The sequence below is a fragment of the Mustelus asterias genome, chromosome 23 (assembly GCF_964213995.1).
Source record: "Mustelus asterias chromosome 23, sMusAst1.hap1.1, whole genome shotgun sequence".
Classification (NCBI taxonomy): domain Eukaryota; kingdom Metazoa; phylum Chordata; class Chondrichthyes; order Carcharhiniformes; family Triakidae; genus Mustelus; species Mustelus asterias.
Window position 1 is genome coordinate 24,555,938 of NC_135823.1, and position 24,731 is coordinate 24,580,668.

A 24,731-nucleotide genomic window follows, 5' to 3' on the forward strand; every position below is an offset into this window, starting at 1 on the left:
TGTAATGTAACCAGTCTGTATCCAGCCAACATATATTCTCTCAGGTTATTTAGAAAAGATGAAGGGTGATCAGTATACTAAATGGAAGGTGTTATTCTAAGGGTCCAGATTATAAATAACTGGCCAGCTTGACTGGATAATTCAAATAAATACCACTCATCAATTGCGGTGAGCAACACTGTGATTTCTGTCTGTCTGTGAAACAGTCAGTCGATGCAGACACTGAAAAGTCTAGCTCCTGTGGCTGCCAAGGTAGAAAGGGACTAGGAAAAGATACAGGTTTAAAAAGTTAGAATGTGAAAGAATTCAGTCACCACAAAATCCAGTTGCATAGCAGCTGCCTGTTTTAGGCACTATGAGTGCCATTTCAATACCAAATGGCATCCATGTCACCTGCATACACCTGATGTGGGTTGTATGGGCTGCCATTTTGGAGAGGTTGTTTGCATGGGTGCAAGGAATGTGCACAAGAAATACGCAGAGTTGGTGACAATCATTGTGAACACTGATATGATTCCAGTATGACATTTTTAACATCAATGCTCCAATTAGCACCCACTCTTAAGCTCATATACACACAGTTAGACATGTTGTTCAGCATCAGCAAGGAATGCCCAGCCTTATTTAAAGGGATAATTTCAAGTCAGTTGCTTAAAAGCAAAATACTGCGGATGCTGGAATCAGAAACAAAATCAGAAAATGCTGGAAAATCTCAGCAGGTCTGTCAGCACCACTTCACTCATCTCACCCCTCCCTTCCAGAACCAGGATAGGGTCTCCCTTGTCCTCACTTTTCACCCCACTAACCTTCGTGGGCAGTATGCATATATGTCCAAAGATGTGCGGGTTAGGTTGATTGGCCAGGTTAAAAATTGCCCCTTAGAGTCCTGGGGTGCATAGGTTAGAGGGATTAGCGGGTAAATATGTGGGGTAGGGCCTGGGTGGGATTGTGGTCGGTGCAGACTCGATGGGCCGAATGGCCTCCTTCTGCACTGTAGGGTTTCTATGATTCTATGATTCTATGATAACGAGAGCCATTCTGCCACATGAAATGTCATTGGACAGGCAATTGGACTGCTGAACAGGTTTGCTTCATGGACCTTTCTGGAGTACTCACCGGAGTGTAGTTCATGTATTGCTGCATGCCACACAGCCTTAACCTCTCGTGAGGGTACAGCCCTGGCCACCAGGACTTCAACTGAGGAGGGAAAGGTTGAGGAGGAAGAAAAGAAGGATCAAAGACTAGGCAAAGGAGGAGGAAGAGAGAGGGAGGTGTCAAGCAACACATCCACTTTTCTGGCCAGGCTGTCCATGATTGGCTCATCCAACTGCGATACCAGTGAAGGCAACTCCTATTCATCAGTCACTATCAGTCCTACATCGTATGCTCCCTCTCTTATTGTCTGTGACAGCATCTGCTTCACCATAATGATGAAATAAAAGCCACCACAAACAACCATTTCAAACCACTTTTATCAGTCACACCATCCAATATTCCATACAAAAGGCAACTAATCATGCTTGTGCATTCTCTTAGTGTCACATGCCTTTGCTTGTCTTCGTGCTCCAATGTAGTGTAGCATGGCCGATGGCCACAGAGGCCTTCCTTAAGCAGCTCTGGATCTTGAGGGCCCAGCTTCTGACTGCACCATCTCGGCATGGGTTCAGCAATCTGGGCTAGCTGACTGACCGTCGAACAACAGGGCATTGGAGGAGTGAAATTGGTCTGAGTTGGTGGGGTGAGGGGAGGTGGGTGGGAATGCTGTAATCCTGAGAAAGTAAGAGTTTTAACAACACCAGGTTAAAGTCCAACAGGTTTATTTGGTAGCAAACACCATAAGCTTTCGGAGCGCTGCTCCTTCGTCAGATGGAGTGGAAATGTGCTCTCAAACAGTGCACAGAGACACAGAAATCAAGTTACAGAATACTGATTAGAATGCGAATCCCTACAGCCAACCAGATCTTAAAGACACAGACAATGTGGGTGGAGGGAGCATTAAGCACAGGTTAAAGAGATGTGTATTGTCTCCAGACAGGACAGCCTGCAAGTCCAGGAGGCAAGCTGTGGGGGTTACTGATAATGTGACATAAATCCAACATCCCGGTTTAGGCCGTCCTCATGTGTGCGGAACTTGGCTATCAGTTTCTGCTCAGCGACTCTGCGCTGTCGTGTGTCGTGAAGGCGCTCCGAAAGCTAATGGTATTTGCTACCAAATAAACCTGTTGGACTTTAACCTGGTGTTGTGAGACTTCTTACTGTGTTCACCCCAGTCCAACGCCGGCATCTCCACATTCTGAGAAAGGGCAGGAGGTTCATTCTCCATTGACCCACTGCCTTTCCCCAAGTTGGCACCTCAGAAATTGTAGCAATCTATTGGAGGACAGGTGCTGGACTGCAGTGACAGTATCTCAGCTGATGGCTGTGAGTGTGAGACTGAAGGATGGCACTTCTTCATCATCAGTGTCTTCTTCCTCTTCCACTTCTTGCTGTTCCTCCACTGCCTGGCCAGTTTGCACTCCTTGGACGTCTGAAAAGGGAAAGGCACAAGGGTAAGGTTGCAGTTTGCAGAGGGGAGAAAGGAAGAGGTGCATGCTTACACCGTCTGCAGCTTGTAAGTCAATAGAGATTGTGGGATGAGGGGGCAATGGAATGTAAGAAGGAAGAACAGGTATGAGCAGGCCATCACATTTGATGGTTTCAGCTCTTTTATTCACCATGGCCTCAGTCATGGCCGCTCCAGTAATTATGAGCACCACCTTCTCTATCAAGGCAAGGACATGCAGCCATACATTCCCTTGGTGAGGGGCTGCTGCCTCTGCTTTTGCACCAGCTTGTCCTATAAGTGAGAGGGATATGTGTCAGTGAGTGTGGTGCAATATGTGGGTGATGTGCCTGTCATTGTTGAATTGCTGGCAGTATGTGCTCGCTGAGAGATGTGGGTGTGAGGCTAGAAGCACTGTTCAATGACTGAGGGTGAGATGAAGCTATGAATGTGAGCTATGAACGATTGTTGTTGGAGATTGTTGGAATGGTAGTGAAGTGGAGGTGGGGAAATAGCAATTGGAGCAGTGTTTGAGGCTTCTTTGTAAGCATATGTTATTTGAAGAAACATTCACTGACCTTGACCACTTGTGTACCGTTATTGAACTTCTTGGGGCACTGCATTCAGGTTCTCAAGGCGAAACTGCTAGCAGTGATGACTTTCTGCTCCCAGTGCCTTTGTAAAGTCTGTCTGGAGGGTCTCCATTGGGATAGAGCACCTCTCTTCTCTGATCCAACTCCTGCACCATGGCCTCTAATGCTATGTCAGAGAACCTTGTAGCATATTCTCCGTCCTGTGTTCCATTATTCAGTGCTGTTTCAGCTTGGACCCTCTTCCCCAGCCACTGCCAGCATGTGATGCAGGCAAAATGCACCTCCTCTTTAAGAGATGCAGACTGGCTTTAAGTAGTACAGGCTAATATGGTGATAGCCTCATACAAACTTGTGGCCCCTGCTAAAGCATGCAGACAGTCAGCAGCATGTTTTAATGCTAGCTGCATGCTATGATCACAGTAATAAAACATTTGTGTGTTTAGATTTTGAAATGTCACCAGTCTTATTGACACATCTGGCTTCCATAGTCATGTGACTATGCCATGAGGCTGCCTCGGAAGGCAGACATCTTAAGACTTGTTCAGTAAAGCCTCTCACTGAAACACGACACTGAAAAGGACTGCTGTCCTTACACAAGAAACATTAGTGCTGCATGCATTAAAAGGAAAAGCCCTCCGCTCATTATTTGACTTCATCTAATGTTGCCCCAAGTCTATTTAAATCAAGGAAGACCAGTCCCAGCATTGCATGCTCATCATTTATATATTCTTACATGGAGATAAAAGCTCAATGTTCAAAGTCAATCAGTCAGGGTTGACCTGCTTGAGAGAAAGGCCTAGAAAACCAATTACAAGCATGCAACTTGGGAGTAGGAGTAGACCATATTATAAAACTAATGCTGACCAAGCTCATGTACATGTTGATCTGTTTCAAGATTTGACTAATCAAAGCCAGTATTATGAGGGGATTTTCACAGTAAGTTCATTGCAATGTTAATGTAAGCCTACTAATAAATAAACTAAACTGAACTACCCAGCCCGTTGACTCATGGTAAGACAGTGTGGTTTATTATTTTTCTTATTTACATCAAGGGGCTTAGAAAATGAATGAAGTAAGTGTGTTCTGATTGTAATCGTTCCTCAGGATGTTTGTTCCTGTCTGTACAATATAGCACTTTAACAATTTGCATTCGGCCTCATCTGAATAACGCACTTTCAGTCTTCCCTATTGAAATACCAGACAGTGCACACGAGTACTGTCAAAGTATTTAAATTAGCTGACCTGTTCCCTTATAAAGACATGCACCATCGGATGTACGCAATGGCTTTCAATGCAACTGCACTGGACCTGCATTATGGCCCCTCGCATAGACAGTGCAACACATTTTATTTTTGTACCATGATCCTGTTTTTAGCCGCCATCAAATGTCGGCAAGAGCAGCATTTGAAAAATGATTTTAATTTCTATGAGTTGAATTCCCATTGAATGAACACAAAAGACAACTGCATTGAGCTTATTACTGCACTATACATTTATTCAGGTAATTGGGGTGCATGGGTATTTACACAATCAGCCAGGTTATACATTAAATTGCACACTCTATCCTTGACTTGAGGGAGCAAACTTCCTTTCCAACTGTCAGCATTACCAAGATAGATGTTTGCTCACTTTACGGAGGATGGAAGACAATGGACCTCTTCAAATTAGCTCAACAATTTGGTAAAAGAGAGAGAGATGTTTCACTTCTGCACTTTTCAATGATAAATAACTCAATATTCCTCGAAAAGACTGGAAGGTTTTTTAGCAGATATCGCCTTCCATTAATGATTGACAGCTGTCAGGGAAGACACACATAACCCTGAAAGTAAATTGAACAAGTTTAAGATTGATGGAAATCTCTTATGTTCCTTTACTTCATAATTCTACATATTATTACTGTACATATTAACTGGAATTTTACAGCCTTGCTCGACCCGAGACTGGAAAATCCTGCCCGAGGTCAACGGACATTTCCATTGTCCGCCCCTCGCCTGCTCCGATTCCGGAGTGGGCGGGGCGGTAGAATTCCGGCAATTATATTTTACAGTTTTCCTCATACTCAGAGTTTTGAATTTTGTGGAGCTTTGATCAGGATATGAAGTTGCTGGATGAAAAAAACCAAAGTTCATATACCTTCCTCCACGTTTGACCATCCTGCTAGTCAATGATACAGCAATAATGGAATTATTGACTAATCATAGCGTCTTGCTTGCGTCTCCCAGGCCTGGATTTCCAGTGCTATCTGCACAGCGCTGGAAATCGACTGGGAGGCGGGGCTAGCATTTAAATAGTATTTTACATACTATTTAAATGCCATTGGCGGGCCCGGGACTGAATTCTCTCACCCCGCCAGGAATATTTCACTCCCGCGGGGATTACACTAGCTCCCCACTTTCAGGGAACTAGCGGGATGACCCCTGGAGTGAAGGAAGGTGCAATTGACCCAGGGGGTCAGGCGGCGAGGGGGCGGTGCCCCCTGGGTATGGGCACTCTGGCATTGCCCAAGGGGCAAAATGCCCATGCCCAGGGGGCACCTTGGTATTGCCCATGTGGCCTATTGGGGGCGGGGCCTAGGGGGCAATCTTTGGGGGTGGGGGTCTGCATTAGGATCCGGTCAGGGCAGGAGGGAGGCCAGCGATTGGGGGTGGGCTGGGTGTGGGGTGGTCAATCTCTGCTGGAGGGGGTGGGGGGATCGTCACTGCTGGAGGGGCGGCTGGAGATCGGGCAGTCCAGGACGTGGGGAGGGCTTGTTTGGGGCTGGCCCGGGAATAGTCGGGGGGGGCTGCGATTGGGCCATGGGGGAGGGGGTTGGGAGGGGACCACTGTGGGGATCCCGGGCTGACCAGTGATCAAGCTGGCCAGCAAAGGAAGGCTGACAGTTTGGGGCCACTGCGCCGAGGCCTGCTGGTTTCAGCCTCCCGAGTGAGAATAGGCCCCTCCCACTGAAATCTAATGATATTCACGCTGGTGGCCTCTGCATTGCACAGAGTGTGGGAGATTCTAGTGTGAATCCCATTGAAAAAAACAGCATGAATTACTCCAGTTTCCCCACAAATTCGACACTTAAGAACTTTTTTGGGGGAACCCTGGCCCATGTTTCTTCACCCATGCAAGAAATGAATGCCCAGACAGTTCTGCGGCTTAGTCCTGATCTAGTCCGTAGGTACTGTTGACCAACAGGGATCTTTGAACAGTGACTGAAAGGAGCAGCTCAGATTCCACAGACGTATCACCTCAGGGGCATTGCTGACTATCTGGGCTAACTCAATATAGTAAGAAGTTTAACAACACCAGGTTAAAGTCCAACAGGTTTATTTGGTAGCAAAAGCCACACAAGCTTTCGGAGCTCTAAGCCCCTTCTTCAGGTGAGTGGGAATTCTGTTCACAAACAGAGCTTATAAAGACACAGACTCAATTTACATGAATAATGGTTGGAATGCGAATACTTACAACTAATCAAGTCTTTAAGAAACAAAACAATGTGAGTGGAGAGAGCATCAAGACAGGCTAAAAAGATGTGTATTGTCTCCAGACAAGACAGCCAGTGAAACTCTGCAGGTCCACGCAACTGTGGGAGTTACAAATAGTGTGACATGAACCCAATATCCTGGTTGAGGCCGTCCTCGTGTTCCGCACACACGAGGACGGCCTCAACCGGGATATTGGGTTCATGTCACACTATTTGTAACTCCCACAGTTGCGTGGACCTGCAGAGTTTCACTGGCTGTCTTGTCTGGAGACAATACACATCTTTTTAGCCTGTCTTGATGCTCTCTCCACTCACATTGTTTTGTTTCTTAAAGACTTGATTAGTTGTAAGTATTCGCATTCCAACCATTATTCATGTAAATTGAGTCTGTGTCTTTATAAGCTCTGTTTGTGAACAGAATTCCCACTCACCTGAAGAAGGGGCTTAGAACTCCGAAAGCTTGTGTGGCTTTTGCTACCAAATAAACCTGTTGGACTTTAACCTGGTGTTGTTAAACTTCTTACTGTGTTTACCCCAGTCCAACGCCGGCATCTCCACATCATAACTCAATATAGACAGAGGAGATAATCCTCGTATTCACAGGTCAGAGTGCATTTCCCCAGTAATCCTTTTGGGTTTTTTCCCCCATGACTTTAACATCAATGCTTTACCAGCAAAAAGAATTATTTATATGGGCTGAGATAACACTTATCTAACCCCACCAAGATGTTCACTGGATGAATGAATTGCCCAGTTTGATCTCCAGTTTGTGTTCGGTTTGCTGATCTCAATCAGGATTCAACAAAGGTACTTCAAATGGCCTCACTCACCCTTGATTGGGTTAGAGAAAAATTGGCCAGAGTCCCCAATTCAGGATTGATGTCCTGTGAAACGTGCATGCAGGTGTATGTGGGTATCAGATAAGAACAAGATCAGATGAAGTGCTGCTGTCTGACATGATGGACTAGTCTATACACCTCCTGATGGTCAGTTAGGAAAGTTATGGAGCATGGCTGTAACTCGAGGCTGTTAACTGTTAATTGCATACATTCAGGTCATATAGGTGGAAGGCAATTGATTGGATGAGTACTTGAAAACATATAAAGAGACGCTTACACTGTTTTGGGAGTAGGAATACAAGGAAAAAAATGATCAACTGAAACAGATGTATAATTTGAGACTGCCACAAAATTGCAAAGAAGCTGTCCTCCTATGGTTAGCACTGCTGCCTCACAGCACCAGGGACCCGGGTTCGATTCCCGGCTTGGGTCACTATCTGTGTGGAGTCCGCACGTTATCCCGGTGTCTGCGTGGGTTTCCTCCAGGTGCTCTGGTTTACTCCCACAGTCCAAAAGACGTGCTGGTTAGGTGCTAAATTCTCCCTCAGTGTACCTGAACAGGCGCCAGAGTGTGGCGATTAGGGGATTTTCACAGTAACTTCATTGCAATGTTAATGTAAGCCTACTTGTGACACAAATAAATAAACTTTTTTGAAAAAAAACTTAAAACTAGCCAGGAAAAAATACTGAAGCAAATAACTAGTAAAAAAATCATAAAGAAAATAATTTTTGAACGTGTGTTTTCAATCAAAAAAGTCAAAGTTACCAGCTGAGATGGGAAAGCATCTGTCTACTCTTCAGTGGCAGATTTGGAAGACACCTGGATGACCTCGACTGTGCTGAAGCTTTTGCTTGCAGAAACCCGGTTCCGGGTGCGAAGTTTGTTCAGTGCACATTCTGCCATGCCGGCTCTCTCTTCAGCATCATCCAGCTCGTGAACGGTTTTCCTGTATTTTGCCAGGCTCTGGTTAGCCTGTTCCTCCTGTGGAGATGAAAGCAAAGTAATACTGTGAAAGGGGTTGTCATCACCAGGTCCTTTCTATCAGGAACAACAGTCATCAGTCCCAGCAGCTGAATGTTGGAGAATACGGTCTCCAAATTGGTTGACATTGAGATGAAAAACTAACATCCCTATTACTAAGTGGATAACCTTTCACAATTGACTTATTTGGCAACTGAGAAAGTAATATGGTGGAGGTGGGGCTTGATATTTGGCCAGTAGATTGAGTAAGGTTCTGTATAAAGCCTTTTTGGAAACCAACTTAGACACTGAAAATAGAAATAATATTATAGCCTTGAAATTCCCTGGTGGGATGGGTGGGGTTGGGGTGGGTGGCTGTTCTGCTGGTCTCTCATTGTAACTCCAGCAAGAGACCAGTCGATCCCCCAGGACACTTTATTCTGTGCCATTTTCTTATACTTTCTTCACGGTCCTGTAAAGGAAACAAATGATGGTGAGAGCTTCTGATGTCCAAGCTCATTGCCTACTGATGCTTCACCATGTGCTGTTTCCTTGGCAGCTTTTGTGATTGGTGGTTTGCCACTGCTTTCCACTCTCAGGGGCAGGACGAGGAGGTGGGTCCCAAATCTAGCTCAGCCTGGGGGGGGGAATCAAAACCACATATTTGGCATTATTCTGAACCACATACAAGCCATCTAAGGTCATACCCCTGGTCCCAATGAAGGTGGTAGGTGCAGAGGGCAAAATGAAAAATATGGATGCCGAGACAAGAAAGGGTATGCTGGGAGGGTAATCTAAAACATGGATGAAAAGGTGGATTTTATAGGAAAAGAGGGATTTCGAGAGGAATTTCCAGAGTGATTTATTCAGAGTAATGGCTTTCATTGACCTCTTCTTTTAATACTTGTTGCCAGGACAATGTTGAGTTCACTTACAGACTCCTCAATCTGCCTCTTGTAGCTCTTCAGTTTGTTCTGCAGTTTCTCCACCAGCTCCTGCATGCGCTGATTGGTCTTGTGATCTTCCTCAGTCTGGAAGATCAGCTCCTTCAGCCGCCGTTCGTTCTTGCGCAGATTCTTCACTGTTTCAACGTGGCGTTTCTGCTCCGAGTCCAGCTCAGACTCGAGCTCCTTAATCTAAAGCACGGGAAATAAATGTTAAATAAATGTGAAGTTTCTCGCTTGAGAGGAGTAACATTGACTTTCATCAGAATTCAGGATCAGTGGACCAGAAAAAAGATAAAGATAGGATGGAAGATTTGCATTTATCATAGAATCCCTACAGTGAAGGAGGAGACCATTTGGCCCATCGAGTCTGCACGACCACAATCCCACCCAAGCCCTATTCCCATAGCCCCACATATTTACCCTGCTAATCCCCTGACACAAGGATTAATTTATCATGGCCAATCAACCTAACCAGCACATCTTTGGACTGTGGGAGGAAACCGGAGCACCCGGAAGAGAACGTGCAAATTCCACAATGACGGTGACCTGAGGCCGGAATTGAACCCGGGTCCCTGGCGCTGAGGTAGCAGTGCTAACCATTGTGCCAGCACCTTAAATATAGCATTTTTCATGACCTCCAGATGTCCCAATCTCTTTCTGGTCTCTATAAGAAATATTACAGCCAGACACGTGACAGCCATTTCTAAGGGCCAGTAAGATCAACCATTCCAACTAGCAGGTCAACATTAACTCACTAAATATTCTGAGATGTTTTCAATCCAACACAAATCTTCCTTTACTAACGTATATGTTCTAATTTAGCAATAATTTAAGTTTATCCCAGAAGACTATTCAATTCAGTTAAGGGCTAAAAATGACGGACCGGGCCATGTCTCATCCCCATTTGTGACAGATCCTATTTTGGCTGGGTTGGGGTGGGGGGACACTTTTTCCTGAGATGGGTGCGGCAACCGGGAGATTTCCTGACTCAAGTTCCCCAAATCGGGAGTGAAAATCCAGGCCTCTATATTCAGATTAATAAATCAATGGACAATGGTTTATTTCTCCCTTTAATATCTCAGATGTTATGATGCAATGAAGTAACAGTCTGAAGCTGAACTATTTTCTGTGGCAATTCAACCCATTCCTATTTTCTTGCTCTTCTCACCTTGGTCTCCAGTTTCTGGATGATGCGTCGGCCACCTTTGAGGGCTTGTTGTTCAGCTTCTTCTAGCTTAACCTGCAGATCCTTGATTTGAATCTCAAAATTCTTCTTTATCTTCTCCAGGTGCATGCAATGTTCCTGCTCTTGATGCAGCTCCTCAGTCATACGGGCAGCCTGGTTAAACAAAAGAGAAAATGAAATTGATGCAACTACTTGTAAACAGCCTATATTTTATACATATCCTGTTAGAACCAAAATATATCAACAGCTGAGAGATCTGCAATTTAAACAATTCAGCAATTATTCTTTAAAATCTATGTAATGAAGGTATCAGCAACAAGAAATTTAGATTCAATATTATGATCTTTTTAAAAATTCAATATGACATTCAATCGTAATTATAAAATAACAATAATAATGGCATAGAAAATGATTTCCTTTTTAAGTTGACAATGAAAAGATGGAAGATGTCTGATTCTTGCTTGGACATAAATAAAATGTTAATTTGGTTTACTTACAAATTAATTAGCCTAAATAAAATTATGTCATACAAATAGTAAGTAGGTGAATGTTTTCTCAGTTAACAAGAACATCTCAGTTGTGTGGTGGCCCAAGATTGTAAACTTACATCACTCATGGCCTTCTTTGCCTTCTCATCGGCAGAACGGAACTCATGGATCAATTCTTCATGTTCGTTTGTGAGTGACTGAAGATCTCCTTCCAGCTTACGTTTATAAATCAGCAAAGTACTGTTCTGAAGGGGATGAAAATAAAAAGTTTGAGCACTTAATTTATTCTGTCCAGTCTGATCAGTCAACCACTCCAAATAAAGACTTCCCATTCTGGTAAGATCTCTTCCATCTGCTTTACTCATCCATGGTGCTCCAGGCCCTGTGTCAATACATTATAACATTTTATAATGCAGCTTCAGTATTAATGAGCCTTAACTAGAAACTCCGATTAGCAATCTTACCACATCCAAACAATGCTTCCATTTTCTACAGTGAGTTTAAGAGTCTAATTGGAACTTGTAGCCAACCTTGTGGTCTAAGTCTTTAAGAACTAGACTGAGACTGTTCAAAACCTATCTCAGTTTGAGATAGACAGAATAGAAAATACATTTTGGGTACAAAAACAAGCCGTCTGTAAAGATATTATGATAATACAATGTTGATTTGTGACTCCTCTACTTCCGCAAAATGTTTGTTTATCTTTTTTGATGATCTTTCTCTAATCGCTTGTGAATATTTGGCTCCAGTAGTTACCTGCACATTGAGTTCATTGTACCGTTCAGTAATTTCTACCAACTCCTGTTCTGTCAGCTTGCGAGATCGTTCACTGGATTCTAGAGTGTTGCGATGTTCCTCCAGTTCTGTCTGCAGAAGGCTAATGCGTCGTTCTGACAGGTTGAACTGTTCACGCAGCTCCTCGTGTCTACGAGAATCCTCGTCCATTTGTGCTTGTGTGTCCTGAGGGGACAAAAGGATCGTTCTGTCAGCAGTGAGACTGTTGAATGTGTCAACATTTGCTGGCTGACTCTCAGTCAGGCAATGGTTTGATTTAAGAATTCTTGTCCGATCCCTCCATGGCCTTGCCCCACGCTGTCTCTGAAACCTCTTGAATTCCAATAACTCACTGAGATCCCTGCACTCCTCCAATTCTGGGCTCTTGCACAATCTCAAATACCTTCACTCTATCATTATCTGCCTGGGCCCTAAGCTCTGAAATATCCTCCCTTTATCTCGCTGTCTGCTTTAAGACCCTCCTCACCTGCCCCAATACCTCCTTTGCAGCTCAGGGTAATATTTTTTGATAACACACCTGTGAAGGATTTTGGAACTGTTTAGTACTTAAAGGATGATGTATAAATGCATTTGCTGTTGTAAATATATTTGTAATCCTACCATAGTTAAGGAATCTTTTTATGACTAGGCTCGTATTTATCTTATTCCAATTACATCAGTCTTGCTTCTTACCTCCTTAACATGAAACTACCCAACCTTCCTTGCAAGATGAGATTGCAATAATTTACAATGAAGCAAAAGGCTTCAACTCATCTGTACCTTGAGTTGTTGCTGGAGTTTCTTTAGGGTTTTGACCAACTCTGCATTGTTTTTGTTTGCATGTTCCAGTTGGATCTCCATCTCATTGACATCGGCTTCCATTTTCTTCTTCAGCCTGAGTGCCTCAGCACGGCCTTTGGTCTCAACCTCTAAGCTGGCCTGCAATGATTCAATGGCACGCTGGTGGTTCTTTCTGTAAATTGATAGGAAAAGACAGCATTAGAAACCTTACCAATAGCAACCAACAGTGGTGGAATGTCATGGAGATGCCTTTACCCAACAACATGCAACTTTCTTTGTTGAAAGAGAAAGTTGATTGTTTCAACATTACAAGAATAAAGTATTAAATAGATACTATTGGCAATGTTCAATCCTGATATTTAAATGCAGGGTATAATTCTTAAATCATTGCAATAATATTGCTTAAATCAAAATCAGGAGTACCTTTAAAAGTTGTGGAATGACAGTACTATCACACTACATACCTTGTGGTTTCAAATTCCTCTTCTTTCTCATGGATTCTCCTCTCAATGTCTGCCTTCACCTGTGCCAATTCCAGTTGAACGCGGACCACCTTAGCCTCCTCTGCCTAAGTACAAGACCAACCAAATCTTGTCAGCATGGAAAAGAAAGTTCAGCCGATGAGGCATAAAATAGCTATGTCTTGTTTTTATGTAGGATTTATAACATCAAGAAAATTCTCCAGGGGTCTCACAATAGAGGTAAATAAGGACATTGAGCCAAAAGGACAGAATCCGAGGTATTATCAACAGTTTGGCCGAAAACATGAATTTTGAGGACTTTTTTTCAGAGAAACGATTGAAGACTATTTCACCATTAATGGAGTGAAGAGGCTTGGGATGCACACAAGGCTTGAATCTCAGCAATGGAGTGTCACGCAGGGATGGAAGTAATGATGGAATTTTATTTTTCTTGGTGAGACAAGTGGCCAGTATCATCTAAATGTGACATAAAAGTTGACTGGGTCGTGGCATTGTGCCGTTAGCAAGATGCTGAGCTTTTGTTGTGCAGAACTCTACATTTACAGCTTTCTATCATTGCATTTAGCCACTGTATCTCAGTATCAACAGTCCTTTGATGTGACAATCCAGCTAAGGGTGACAGTCTAGTTTTCCCATATATTCCCCTCACCCATAAACTAGCCACGTAAGTGCATTTACATCACAAGCTTCGCATCAATGCTACGTGTGAAAGGACCTGAAGTGACTCCCAATTTAATTGGATTGAGACTGCCTCTGTTACGGGTTCTCACTCCAAGTTGTTCTGGTTTCGAGTCTAGGTTTGATCTGCACCTTCACTATAACTGTAATATCATCACAGAGAAAAACAACTTGGTAAATTGTATAAATGTACCTATTGAATTTCGCATGCTCATGATTCAAAATGAACCGCATAAGGTACGTACTTTGTCTAGTGCATGCAGCAGACAAATAAATGTTTGGGACAGTTCCCAAGCTTATACTGTGGTGCTAGTGCTTCATGCAATACTAGTCACATTTTTATTCTGACTGAAACCTTTGCTTTGAATGACATTCACTGAATCAGATTTCAGTACCTCCAGTGAACTTTCAGCCTCTTCCAGAGCTAGCTGCAGTTCATCCCTTTGAACTTCCAGCTTTTTCTTCAATTTCTGCAGCTCGTGCACACTCTTTCCACCCTCAGTAAGCTGGTCCACCAATTCTTTAATCTCATCTGAAGATTCACAGAACATTGCACAGTGAAATGCGTGATTGTTTGCATCAAAACATTTGAAGCTAGACTTCTGGATAGTAATGCATCCATTGTTCATTAGGCAAACAATGTTACTTTCCATATTTTCTGCTTTAAAAAGGTGTGGGAAAGAGGCAAAATAACATGTCTTAAGTGGACAGGCCTTTGAGCACAATGGGTTGATTGGCCTCCTTCTGCGTAAAATGTTATGGGGTAGATTTTGATCCTAGGCGATCGTGTAAGATGGGTGACAGCAAATTGGCAGCCTGTTTTCCATCTCTCTCCATTTTTATTTCCAATGAAATCAATGGAGATGACAACTCACCAAGACACTGTACGATTGCACAACATCCAAATTGCCCCATGACAATGTGCGATTCTATTGCGAGGTGGCACACCAGCATTGTAACATTGTGAACCTTTGGCGCAGTTATGGGATCACTTCATGCATTTCTTCATAACAGTGAGACATGTGGTAGACTTGACATTGATATTGTGAAGTAAATTATTCATTATGTTGAGGCTCCTTGTTGTAATACTTTCTAATATACCATGACGTTTGGTACAATATTGTTTGTGGTTCTGTCATTAATAGAGTAACTGCCTAAAATAGCTTCTGTAACTTACTGCATTACAGTGTGACAGACAGAATGAAAATATAGCAAAATCAAAATACTTTAATAACAAAATTGAAAATTGAAAATTGAAATGGCTATATTTCAGTTAGATGTGATAACTGATTTCTGCATCAAATCTCACTGTTTGAGGTAGTCAAGCTATCTCAGAATTGAATTGGAAGTGGAAAATCCGGTGGCCAAAGTGGGTTGAGAAATAAATGGCTTGAGCAGCTTTTTAGCAATGAATTGAAGATTAACAGTTTATCCATAAGGTATAAGGGAAAAACTTTTTATGAATTCCACATCTACACTGTGCCAATTCTGCTAAATAAAGTGAACTGGCTATGTGAGATTGGTTGTACCTGTATGTCTGCGTGTAATTCTCTAGAATCAGGTGTGTGTGTGCGTGCGTGTGCATTTTGCTGTAATTCTGCTTCATCTGAGTTGAGTAGTAAGACACCCAAGACACCTTTGTAATGTGAAAGAGGTTCAAAATACTAGCTGGCTGTTCTGTGTTATAAAAACGTTTTATGATGAATGTCAAGTTCCCACCTTGTAGATTCTTATTGTCCTTCTTCACAACCTCAAGCTGCTCAATAATCTCTTCATAGACTGTTTTAAGTTTGAAGACTTCTGTCACGTGGCACCTGCACTCCTTCTGTGAGCTGTCAAGTTCAACCTGCAATTCTTCATATTTCTGCTGCCATTCTGACATCATTTTATCGAAGGAGCGTTGTTTTTTGTCCAAAATAGCTGCAGCAGCATTTGCCTAGGAACAGTTAGAAGAGCAGGCACTAATTATATTCCATACAAAAATAACCTTACAGGGATCATGCCTGTATTTTGTTTGGTTTAAATCTTCTTGGGATGTCTGTGAGCGCAATGGAGGATATATGAAGAGGATTGTAACTTGTCGGATAAGTATTTTGAATGAGTGAACCAGGCATTGAATGCAGCACTGCCCTTAGGGTTGCCAACTCTGATTGGGAATATTCCTGAAGGTTTCATCACATGACCTCAACAAACTTATTTATTAATTCTTCTTCTGTATTTTAAAAATGAAAAATACTGGCAATTTTTAAAAACTGCCACTACACTTTATCTTGGCGGGTTCCTTGCAACAATTCTAACGATTAATTAATTTATTCCTGGACGGTGTCGGAAGTTTGGGAACCCTAGCTGGTCTGTGCTTATAATGTTGGACAGAAAAAATCAATCCCATTTTCATTCGCAGTTTCTTTCTGAGTTGTACCTTTTCCAGTTCAATGGTCAAATCTTCCACCTCTCCAGTAAGTCTCTGTTTAGACTTTTCCAGGCTAGCTGCTCGGGCCTGTGCAGCCTCAGCTGCTTCTTCAGCCTCCTGCAGTCTGGCAGCCAGCTTCCTCCTGTAAATGAAAAAGCATCATAACAGAAGATGTGTCATTCAAGGAGAAGTCAAGCAGCACAAAGGTTGAGGTGTTTGCATTACATCGCTATCTGGGAGGTCCATGTTATTAAGACACCCGTGTCTACCAAGTCTCAAATTTCACAAAATGGACGAGAAGGGGAATACTTTAATAGGTTTGCATTTATATAGCATCTTGCTTAACCTTAGGATGTCCCAAAATGTTGTGCAGCCAGAAATATATTTGTAGTCACTATTTCACTCAAGGAAATGCGGCAGCCAATTTGCACACAGCAATATCCCACAGAAAGCAAGGTGATAATGACCAGGTCATCTGTTTAGGTGTTGGTTAAGAGATGAATATTAACTAGAGCATTAGGGAGATCTCCATTGCTCTTTATGACTGAGGCGCAAAGAAATCTCTTCAATCAAAGGGTTGTGAATCATTGGAATTCTCTGAGTGCTGTGGTACTCAGTCCATGAGTATATTCAATAATGAGATTGCTAGATTTTTGGGCACTTTGGAAATCAACGGATATAAGGATAGGGCTGGAAAATGGATGTTAGTGTAGATTAGTTAATGTAGAAGTTCAGCCATGAATAGCTCGTGTGGCCAAATGGCTTACTCCTGCTCCTATTGTGTATACTCTTATTTAACTGAGAACATGTTCAATTAACTGCCTGATCACTCATAAAAAAAAATAAAAAACAGAAAATGTTACTCAGCAGGTCAGGCAGCATCTGTGGAGAGAAGCAGAGTTAATGAGCAGAATTCTCCAGCCCTTTCTGCCAGCGGGATCTTCTAGTCCCACTAAAGTTGACCCCCTCGCTACAAGTTCCTCCAAACAGGGGCATGGGCGAGGAATAGAAATCGCCATTGACTTTGGTGGAAGGTCCCACTGGCAGCTGCTGGCGAGTCTCTTCCGCCACGGGAAAACCTGCTCAGGGGGAGCTGGAGAATTCCACCCAATGTTTCAGATCGATGACTGTTGCCTGCTCACTTACTTTGTCTCTTCCAGCTCTTCAGTTTTCTGAATGGCATCGGTTTCATATTTGGTCCTCCATGTTGTCACCTCACTGTTTAGTTTAGAGACTAGTCGCTGCAGCTCAGCTTTGCTCTCTTGTTCTTCCTCCAATTGCTCTTTTGTTAAGTCCATGTCATGTTTAGCATTGGCTAGACCCACCATGGCTCCACTTCTAGCCTGAATTGTGACATATTGTATTAGTGTTATTATCTACCATGCTGCAAAGAATAACAAAATATACAAAGGCTCACTAGCCAAATGCACAGTTCTAACCTGTATGTGCAAGCAGTAAAAGGGGACAACTAGGCAGTGAAATTTCTTACAAGACGATTAGTTCATTTATTGAATCTGCTATTAAATTCACCAATACTGAAGAAAAAATATCTCCCCAATTTGATGGAGCGGATTTTTGTGTTCGCGTAATGCTTTTTTATGTTTTCAAAATTGAATGGAGGTGGGATAAACTTTAATGAGCCATTGGAAGTAAAAGAGAGAGTTGTAAAATGGGCTGCAGATTCACTATTCACCTTGTCTCTATGTGACAGTGTAAATCAGATCTATCCAGAGAGAGATGCTATGTAAAGTTAGCTTGGTCACTATTAATTCAGTTCTCAATTGATGTAGATCAAGACAAAATTAAAGCTTTCAAATAAAATGTTATCTAGATTGGTAACTGTCACACATCCCGCAGATGAAATGATTTCTCTTCAGTTACTTTTACATTGGACTTAAAATCAAGTCATATAGTGGTTTCTTTTGGTCGTGATTATATCTCACCCTTGTCTCCTCTTCCAGTTGCCTCTTCAGATCTTCAACTTGAGAAGACAGGCTAGTTTTGATCCTAATCAGCTGGTTCAGTTTACTCTGCGCCTCTTCAAATGCACGACTCAGCTCACTATTCTCAGCTGGCCAAGGGAAAATTAAAGAAGAATGGTTAGTCGGGAAATTGGAGCTGTTCTCAAGCTCGTTTACCTCACTCTATCTTCGTTGAGACCTTGTACTTTCATGTAAGGTGAGAAGTTACTGTTGGAAATGTCTGCAGGGAATGCAGACATTTTTCATGAGATTTCTCTGTCCACTATATTAATGGAGGTGTCAACTTGTTTAAAGGAATCAACTTAACCCTCCCATCAACATAGGGAACAAAGAAAGATTGCACAAATGTGTTAAGTGCTGCTTAAGAGTAATTTTGAATCTGTGCTCTTCTGTGGCCAGGAATATTTGGCAAGTCAGTCACGGAATCCAGTACAACTTGTGATGTGTCAATGCTGCTGAGATTCCAGCAGTGAGAAGCTCACTCGCTACATAGAAACTGCAGGAAAAAGAGACACAATGTTGTAAAAGCATTGTCCATTGACCAGGTTGGAAATTGGCCCAGGACAAAACAGATGTAAAAGAAATAGGAAACTAAACTGCAGAAAACTAAATCATAATTACATTAAATTCAAAGTGCTGGAGAATTTATCAGGTCCAATTTAGAAAGAACAGTATACAGGATAAATTCCATTAAAAAAAAGTACTGTCCACATTTCCTGGCTGATTTTACTTTAAGGTCAGCAACTTCAGATCAATGCACGACTGCTGGTTAGAAAATCTCCGCTTGTAACAGATACTGCTTCTACTTTATCACATGCAGAAAACAAATTGAGGTAAAATATTTTATGTTTTGAAAAATTATACGACAATAACAATTTAGAATCTAAAGTGGCATGACAGCGAACAAGCTATATACTACCTGACAATCTGGTCTTCACAGTGTTGACTTCACTCATATTTCTTTCCATTTCATTGTACTTGGCATTGGCCTCTGATAAGTTGTCTTCCAACTTGCGAACCTGCATTTCAGCATTCAACTGCACACAGGAAAAAGGAATGTTTATATATCACTGAAGACGTGCACAGGCTACACTTTCCTTCTGTTGAATCAGATCTACCCGACCCAGTTCCTTCTACCAACAATGCAATCCTGTAAAGTGTGCAATCTGTGGCTCTGTTGGTAGCACAGTTACCCCTGAATTGCAAGGTTTCGGGATAAAATCCCATTCCAGGGTTTGAGCACAAACATCAAGGCTGACAAGAGGGAACACTGCACTGTTTGAGGTGCTGCCTCCTGGATGAGATGTTAAATGGTGGCCCATCTATCTGCTCGGGTAGTTGGAAGAGATCCCATGATGCTACTTCAAGGAAGAGTTGTGAAGTCATCCCTGGCCCTAGAGTCCTGATGTGGAGATGCCGGCGTTGGACTGGGGTAAACACAGTAAGAAGTTTAACAACACCAGGTTAAAGTCCAACAGGTTTATTTGGTAGCAAAAGCCACACAAGCTTTCGAGGCTCTGAGCCCCTTCTTCAGGTGAGTGGGAATTCTGTTCACAAACAGAACTTATAAGACACAGACTCAATTTACATGAATAATGGTTGGAATGCGAATACTTACAACTAATCCAGTCTTTAAGAAACAAAACAATGGGAGTGGAGAGAGCATCAAGACAGGCTAAAAAGATGTACACATCTTTTTAGCCTGTCTTGATGCTCTCTCCACTCCCATTGTTTTGTTTCTTAAAGACTGGATTAGTTGTAAGTATTCGCATTCCAACCATTATTCATGTAAATTGAGTCTGTGTCTTATAAGTTCTGTTTGTGAACAGAATTCCCACTCACCTGAAGAAGGGGCTCAGAGCCTCGAAAGCTTGTGTGGCTTTTGCTACCAAATAAACCTGTTGGACTTTAACCTGGTGTTGTTAAACTTCCTAGAGTCCTGGCCAATATTTATCCCTCAATCAGCATTGGAAAAACAGATCATCTGTCAATGATCACATTGCTGTTTGTGGGAATTTGCTGAGTGTAAATTAGCTGCCAGATTTCCTACATTATAATAGCCACACTTCAAAAGATATTGCATTGGCTGTAAAGTACTGTGAGATGGCTACTGTTTGTGAAAAGCATTGTATAGATGCAAGTTTCTTCTAAAGACTCAACACTTAACTACTGGTAATGTATAATGATGCTTTCCAGTTTGAGAGGCAATTTTCAATTCTCTTTAGGGGGTATGTTGCAACGTTCATACATTACACCAATTACTGCACTGTAAAAACTAAAATACTTTAAGTAAAGAACTTTTCTTTTCCCTTCCTGAGAAAAGGGCATCACTGACAAAGCTAGCAGTTGTTTCCCATCCCTACTTGCCCCTGAACTGAACATTTCAAAGGACAGTTAAAAGTCAACCAAATTGCTATACATTTGAAGTCATGTGTAGGCCAAACCAGGTAAGGACAGCAGAATTCCTTTCTTTTAAAGGACATGAGTGAACCAGATGGGTCTTTATGATAATTGATGATAGTTTCATGGTCACCATGACTAGCTTTATATTTCAGATTTATTAATTGAAATCAAATTCCACCAACCGTGTTGCGATTTGAATCCAATTTTCCCAGAGCATTTGTCTGGGCCTCTGGATTACTAGTCTCATGATTTTATCACGATGCTGCCACCTCCCTGTCAGGATGCTGGGTGTTCTGAAGTTGTGGAAGACACTCTTATAAATGGAAATTATTTTACTCAAATGTTCAGCCATGACGGTTTAATTAGTATTGTTTGATACAGGTAAATGATTGGATCCCCGTCTAGTTGGTTTGTATATATTAGGATTCAGAAAATCTATCCCTAGCCCCTATCATTAGCGCTAAGGGCTCCCAGATAAAGTGTCGGCAAGTTTAATGTAGAGTGAAGTCCTCTCTGGAGACTGAACCACGCCAGTGGTGTGTGTTTGCGTTTGCCCTGATCGAGTGAGAATAGTCCCAGTGTTCCAGAATGTAATTTCAACACTTTCCACTTAATATTGCTGGGAGCTTCTCTAAACTTGATTGATAATTTACACTTAAGTGCCAAATCAGAGGCAGCGTGGCACTGTGGACCTTGTATCTGAGAATGCTGTGACTATACATTCCAACCACATGTACCACCCTTACAGCCAGCAGACAGACTGGGACATTCATCTCACCAGTTTGGGTCAGAATTCCTTTAGTTGTCCATGTTCCATTACCTTGGATTTCTGCAGGGTCTCTGAGTTACTGCTAAGGTCATCAATTTCAGCTTTCATGACTTGCTTGTCCTTCTCAAGTTTGGACTTGACTCTCTGCAAGCTCTCAATCTGCTCTGTCAGCTCAGCCATGGAGTCAGTGTGCTTCTTCCTCAGTGCGGAAGCTGTGGCCTCAGCCTGCAACGCTGCTTCTTCCAGTTCCCTCCGTAGTTTGAGAAGTTCTCCTTCACGTTTCCTGTTCAGCTCAATCTATAGACATGGAAAGGAAGGTGGTTTCTTACAGATTTGCATCCAAAACTTCAATCTCATTGCTAAAGAAAAATTAATTTCATTGGATTTTCTTTTCCTGATCTGCTAATAATGAACATTAGGCTTTGTATTTATCAGGGGTGTAGTACTTTGCCATACTGCTTAGATCACAAATAGGGCACATGTTTAAATGACAGAAAATATTCTGACATAGAATCATTCAGCATCGAATGAGGCCATTCGGTCTATCGCGTGTGTTGCAGTCCTTTGAAGAAGCTATCCAATTAGTCCTCTTCACCCCATGTTCCTGAGTTATTTACTGTTTCAAGTACTTATCCAATTCCCTTCTGAAAGCTATTATTGAATCTGCTTCCTCCACCCTTTCAAGCAGTGTATTCCAGATCACAATAACTCACTGTATAAAAAATAAATTGACCCTTTCCCCTCTGGTTCTTTGGTCATGCTGGAATGTATAGATGAGAGTTACAAACTTGTTATTGGAAAGTGAAGTTACCTGAGAGACTGTGGCTCCACCAGCTTCTTCCAGTCGGTCACTGAGCTCCTCGAGATCACGAGAATACTCAGCTCGCTGCTTCTCAACCTGCACGGATTGGAGGTGTAATTTTACTTTTTTGGAAGTTCGTTATTCAACTTACAGCAACAATCACATTTATATAACGCTTCTATCATAGTAAAGAGATCCTGAGGCACTTCATGGAACTGTTATCAAACAGAATTTGACTGGTCAGAAAATGAGGAAGCTTTAAGAAGCAATTTAAAGGAGGGAGTGTAATAGAGAGGTGGGATATTTAGGGAAGGAATTCCAGAGATGAGGGTTTCGGCAACTGAAGGCACAGCTGGCAAAGTGCAGCAATTAAAATCACAGATGTGCAAGAGTCCGGAATTGGAGGAATGCAGAGTACTCAGTGGGTTCATGGCTGGAGGAGATTACAGAGATAGGGAGGGATGAGACTGAGGAGAGATTTGGAAACAAGGTTGATAATTTTAAAATTGAGGTTTTGCCAAACTGGGATCTGATTTAGGTTGGTCAGCAGAGGGGTGATGGGTGTAGTTCACTTGTTTATGGATCACTGAGGCACAGTGAACATAGAACGTTAAAGTTACAGTAAATTCACATTTCACTCACACTAAATGTGTCACGTAAACAGTTTTGATTGTTCTAATTGATTACCTTAAGAGTTTCTTCCACCACAATGTAGTGGCAGAGGAAGCTTAGATAGTGACGGTATATAATGACCTCCTTTCAAATACATGAAATGATTGAATGCACGTGTGAATCTGTAAACACCAATTGTAAAAAGGTGTACAATCCACCAATGAAGTTTGCTAATTGCTGCAGGGGGAAATAACCACTTTATCTTCAATGTGTAGTGTTTCTTTTAGAATTAGGTTTTACATTCTGGGTCAGCTGAAAGGTATTTGTCTTTGTTCCTTTCCCTTGGTTAATATGGTTTAATTCAAAGCTTCAAATTAATACTTCAATTCTTTACATTTTTGGAAATCTATTAATTTGTGCTCATTGTGAGTTTGTCTCCATATTCATATTCATAGGTATTAATTATCTTTGATTTACTTTCTAACCTCAATTATGACTTCAGTTTTTCTGATAAGCCCATGTTGTTTGACGGGACCTTTCTGTATTTCCACCTTCATGTTCCCCTCTTTATATTATCCTTCTCTTTGTCACATGTTTGATTGAGTCATCCTAATTTGGCCTTGTTTGACTTCCTCAGTATATTTACTTCTTCTTTCTAATTCCTCTTGTGCAGATGTGTCCTTTCTTCTTATCACTCTAATTGAGAATTCTAGCTGAAACCCAGGACAGAACTTTATAGAATCAGAAATCTTTTTGATCATCAGGTTTGGGTCTTGACATCGTTTGCAGCAATAGGAATGCCTTCTGGTTTAATCTTCAGGGAAAATGGCCCAAATAAGGATTTCCAGGATCAACATTCAAATAAGGATAGCAGGTAGGTTTAGGAGGAGGGAGGCTGGTTCAGCATGCCCCATTGTAAGGCCAATGTTCATGGTGTTTGCAGTGAATGTTACTGAGAGGAATGCAGCAGCAGGGGGAGGAGGAACACAAAAGAGCTGCAATCAGTCTGATGAGAATGCCAGCAACTGCATCACCTCCAGCAACATTAGAGACGTCAGTCTTCAAAAGAACAAAGAACAAAGAAAAGTACAGCCCAGGAACATGCCCTTTGACCTGCCAAGCCTGTGCTGATCATGATGCCCTAACTAAACTAAAAAAAATCTTCTGCCCTTACTCGGTCTGTATCCCTCTATTCCCTCCCTATTCATGTACCCATCCAGATGCCTCTTAAACGTTGCTAATGTGCCTGCTTCCACCACCTCCTCTGGCAGCATGTTTCAGGCACCCACCACTCTCTGCGTGAAGAACGTCCCCCGCACATCTCCCTTATACTTCCCTCTCTCACCTTGAACCTGTACCCCCTTGTAATTGATACTTCCACCCTTGGAAAAAGCCTCTGACTATCCACCCTATCTATGCTCTCATAATTTTGTAGAACTCTATCAGGTCTCTCCTCAGCCTCCGTTTTCCCAGTGAAAACCGTCCTAGTTTATTCAACCTCTCCTCCTAGCCAACACCCTCAAGACTAGGCAATATCCTGGTGAACCTTCTTTGCACTCTCTCCAAGCTTCCACATCCTTCTGGTAGTGTGGTGACCAGAACTGCACACAATCCTCCAAATGCAGCTAACCAAGGTTTTATTTCCCAACTCTTGTACTCAGTACCCCTGCTGATGAAGGTAAGCATGTCATATGCTTTCTTAATCACCTTGGCCACCTGTGTTGCCACTTGTAGGGAACTGTGGACCTGCACGCCCAGATCCCTCTGTATGTTAATGTTCCTAAGGGTTCTGCTATTTACAGCATAATTCACACCTAAATTTGATTCTCCAAAATGCATCATCTTGCATTTGTCTGGATTAAACTCCATCTGCCATTTCTGTGCCCTAGTCTCCAATCTTTCTATATCTTGTTGTATCCTCAGACAATCCCCGGCACTAACAGCAATTCCACCAATCTTTGTGTCATCCGCAAACTTACTAATCAGACCACCC

General features: G+C 42.3%; 1 protein-coding gene across 1 annotated transcript in view; it reads right to left on the reverse strand.

Annotated features, from left to right (window-relative positions):
• Positions 1 to 4,605: 4,605 nt before the first annotated feature.
• The window catches only part of LOC144510364 (myosin-16-like), a 66,472-nt gene continuing 46,346 nt past the window's right edge, over positions 4,606 to 24,731 (reverse strand). The window contains exons 29-44 of the mRNA XM_078239804.1: positions 22,136 to 22,222; positions 21,376 to 21,621; positions 19,072 to 19,189; positions 18,114 to 18,241; positions 17,317 to 17,513; positions 16,180 to 16,312; positions 15,480 to 15,696; positions 14,156 to 14,292; positions 13,065 to 13,168; positions 12,580 to 12,772; positions 11,782 to 11,985; positions 11,145 to 11,270; positions 10,520 to 10,690; positions 9,340 to 9,540; positions 8,210 to 8,425; positions 4,606 to 4,954 (exon numbers count right to left, since the gene is read on the reverse strand). Of these exons, the coding sequence (XP_078095930.1) occupies positions 8,234 to 8,425; positions 9,340 to 9,540; positions 10,520 to 10,690; positions 11,145 to 11,270; positions 11,782 to 11,985; positions 12,580 to 12,772; positions 13,065 to 13,168; positions 14,156 to 14,292; positions 15,480 to 15,696; positions 16,180 to 16,312; positions 17,317 to 17,513; positions 18,114 to 18,241; positions 19,072 to 19,189; positions 21,376 to 21,621; positions 22,136 to 22,222 (2,454 nt within the window). The 3' untranslated portion in view covers positions 4,606 to 4,954; positions 8,210 to 8,233. The remainder of the gene's footprint in view (positions 4,955 to 8,209; positions 8,426 to 9,339; positions 9,541 to 10,519; positions 10,691 to 11,144; positions 11,271 to 11,781; positions 11,986 to 12,579; positions 12,773 to 13,064; positions 13,169 to 14,155; positions 14,293 to 15,479; positions 15,697 to 16,179; positions 16,313 to 17,316; positions 17,514 to 18,113; positions 18,242 to 19,071; positions 19,190 to 21,375; positions 21,622 to 22,135; positions 22,223 to 24,731) is intronic.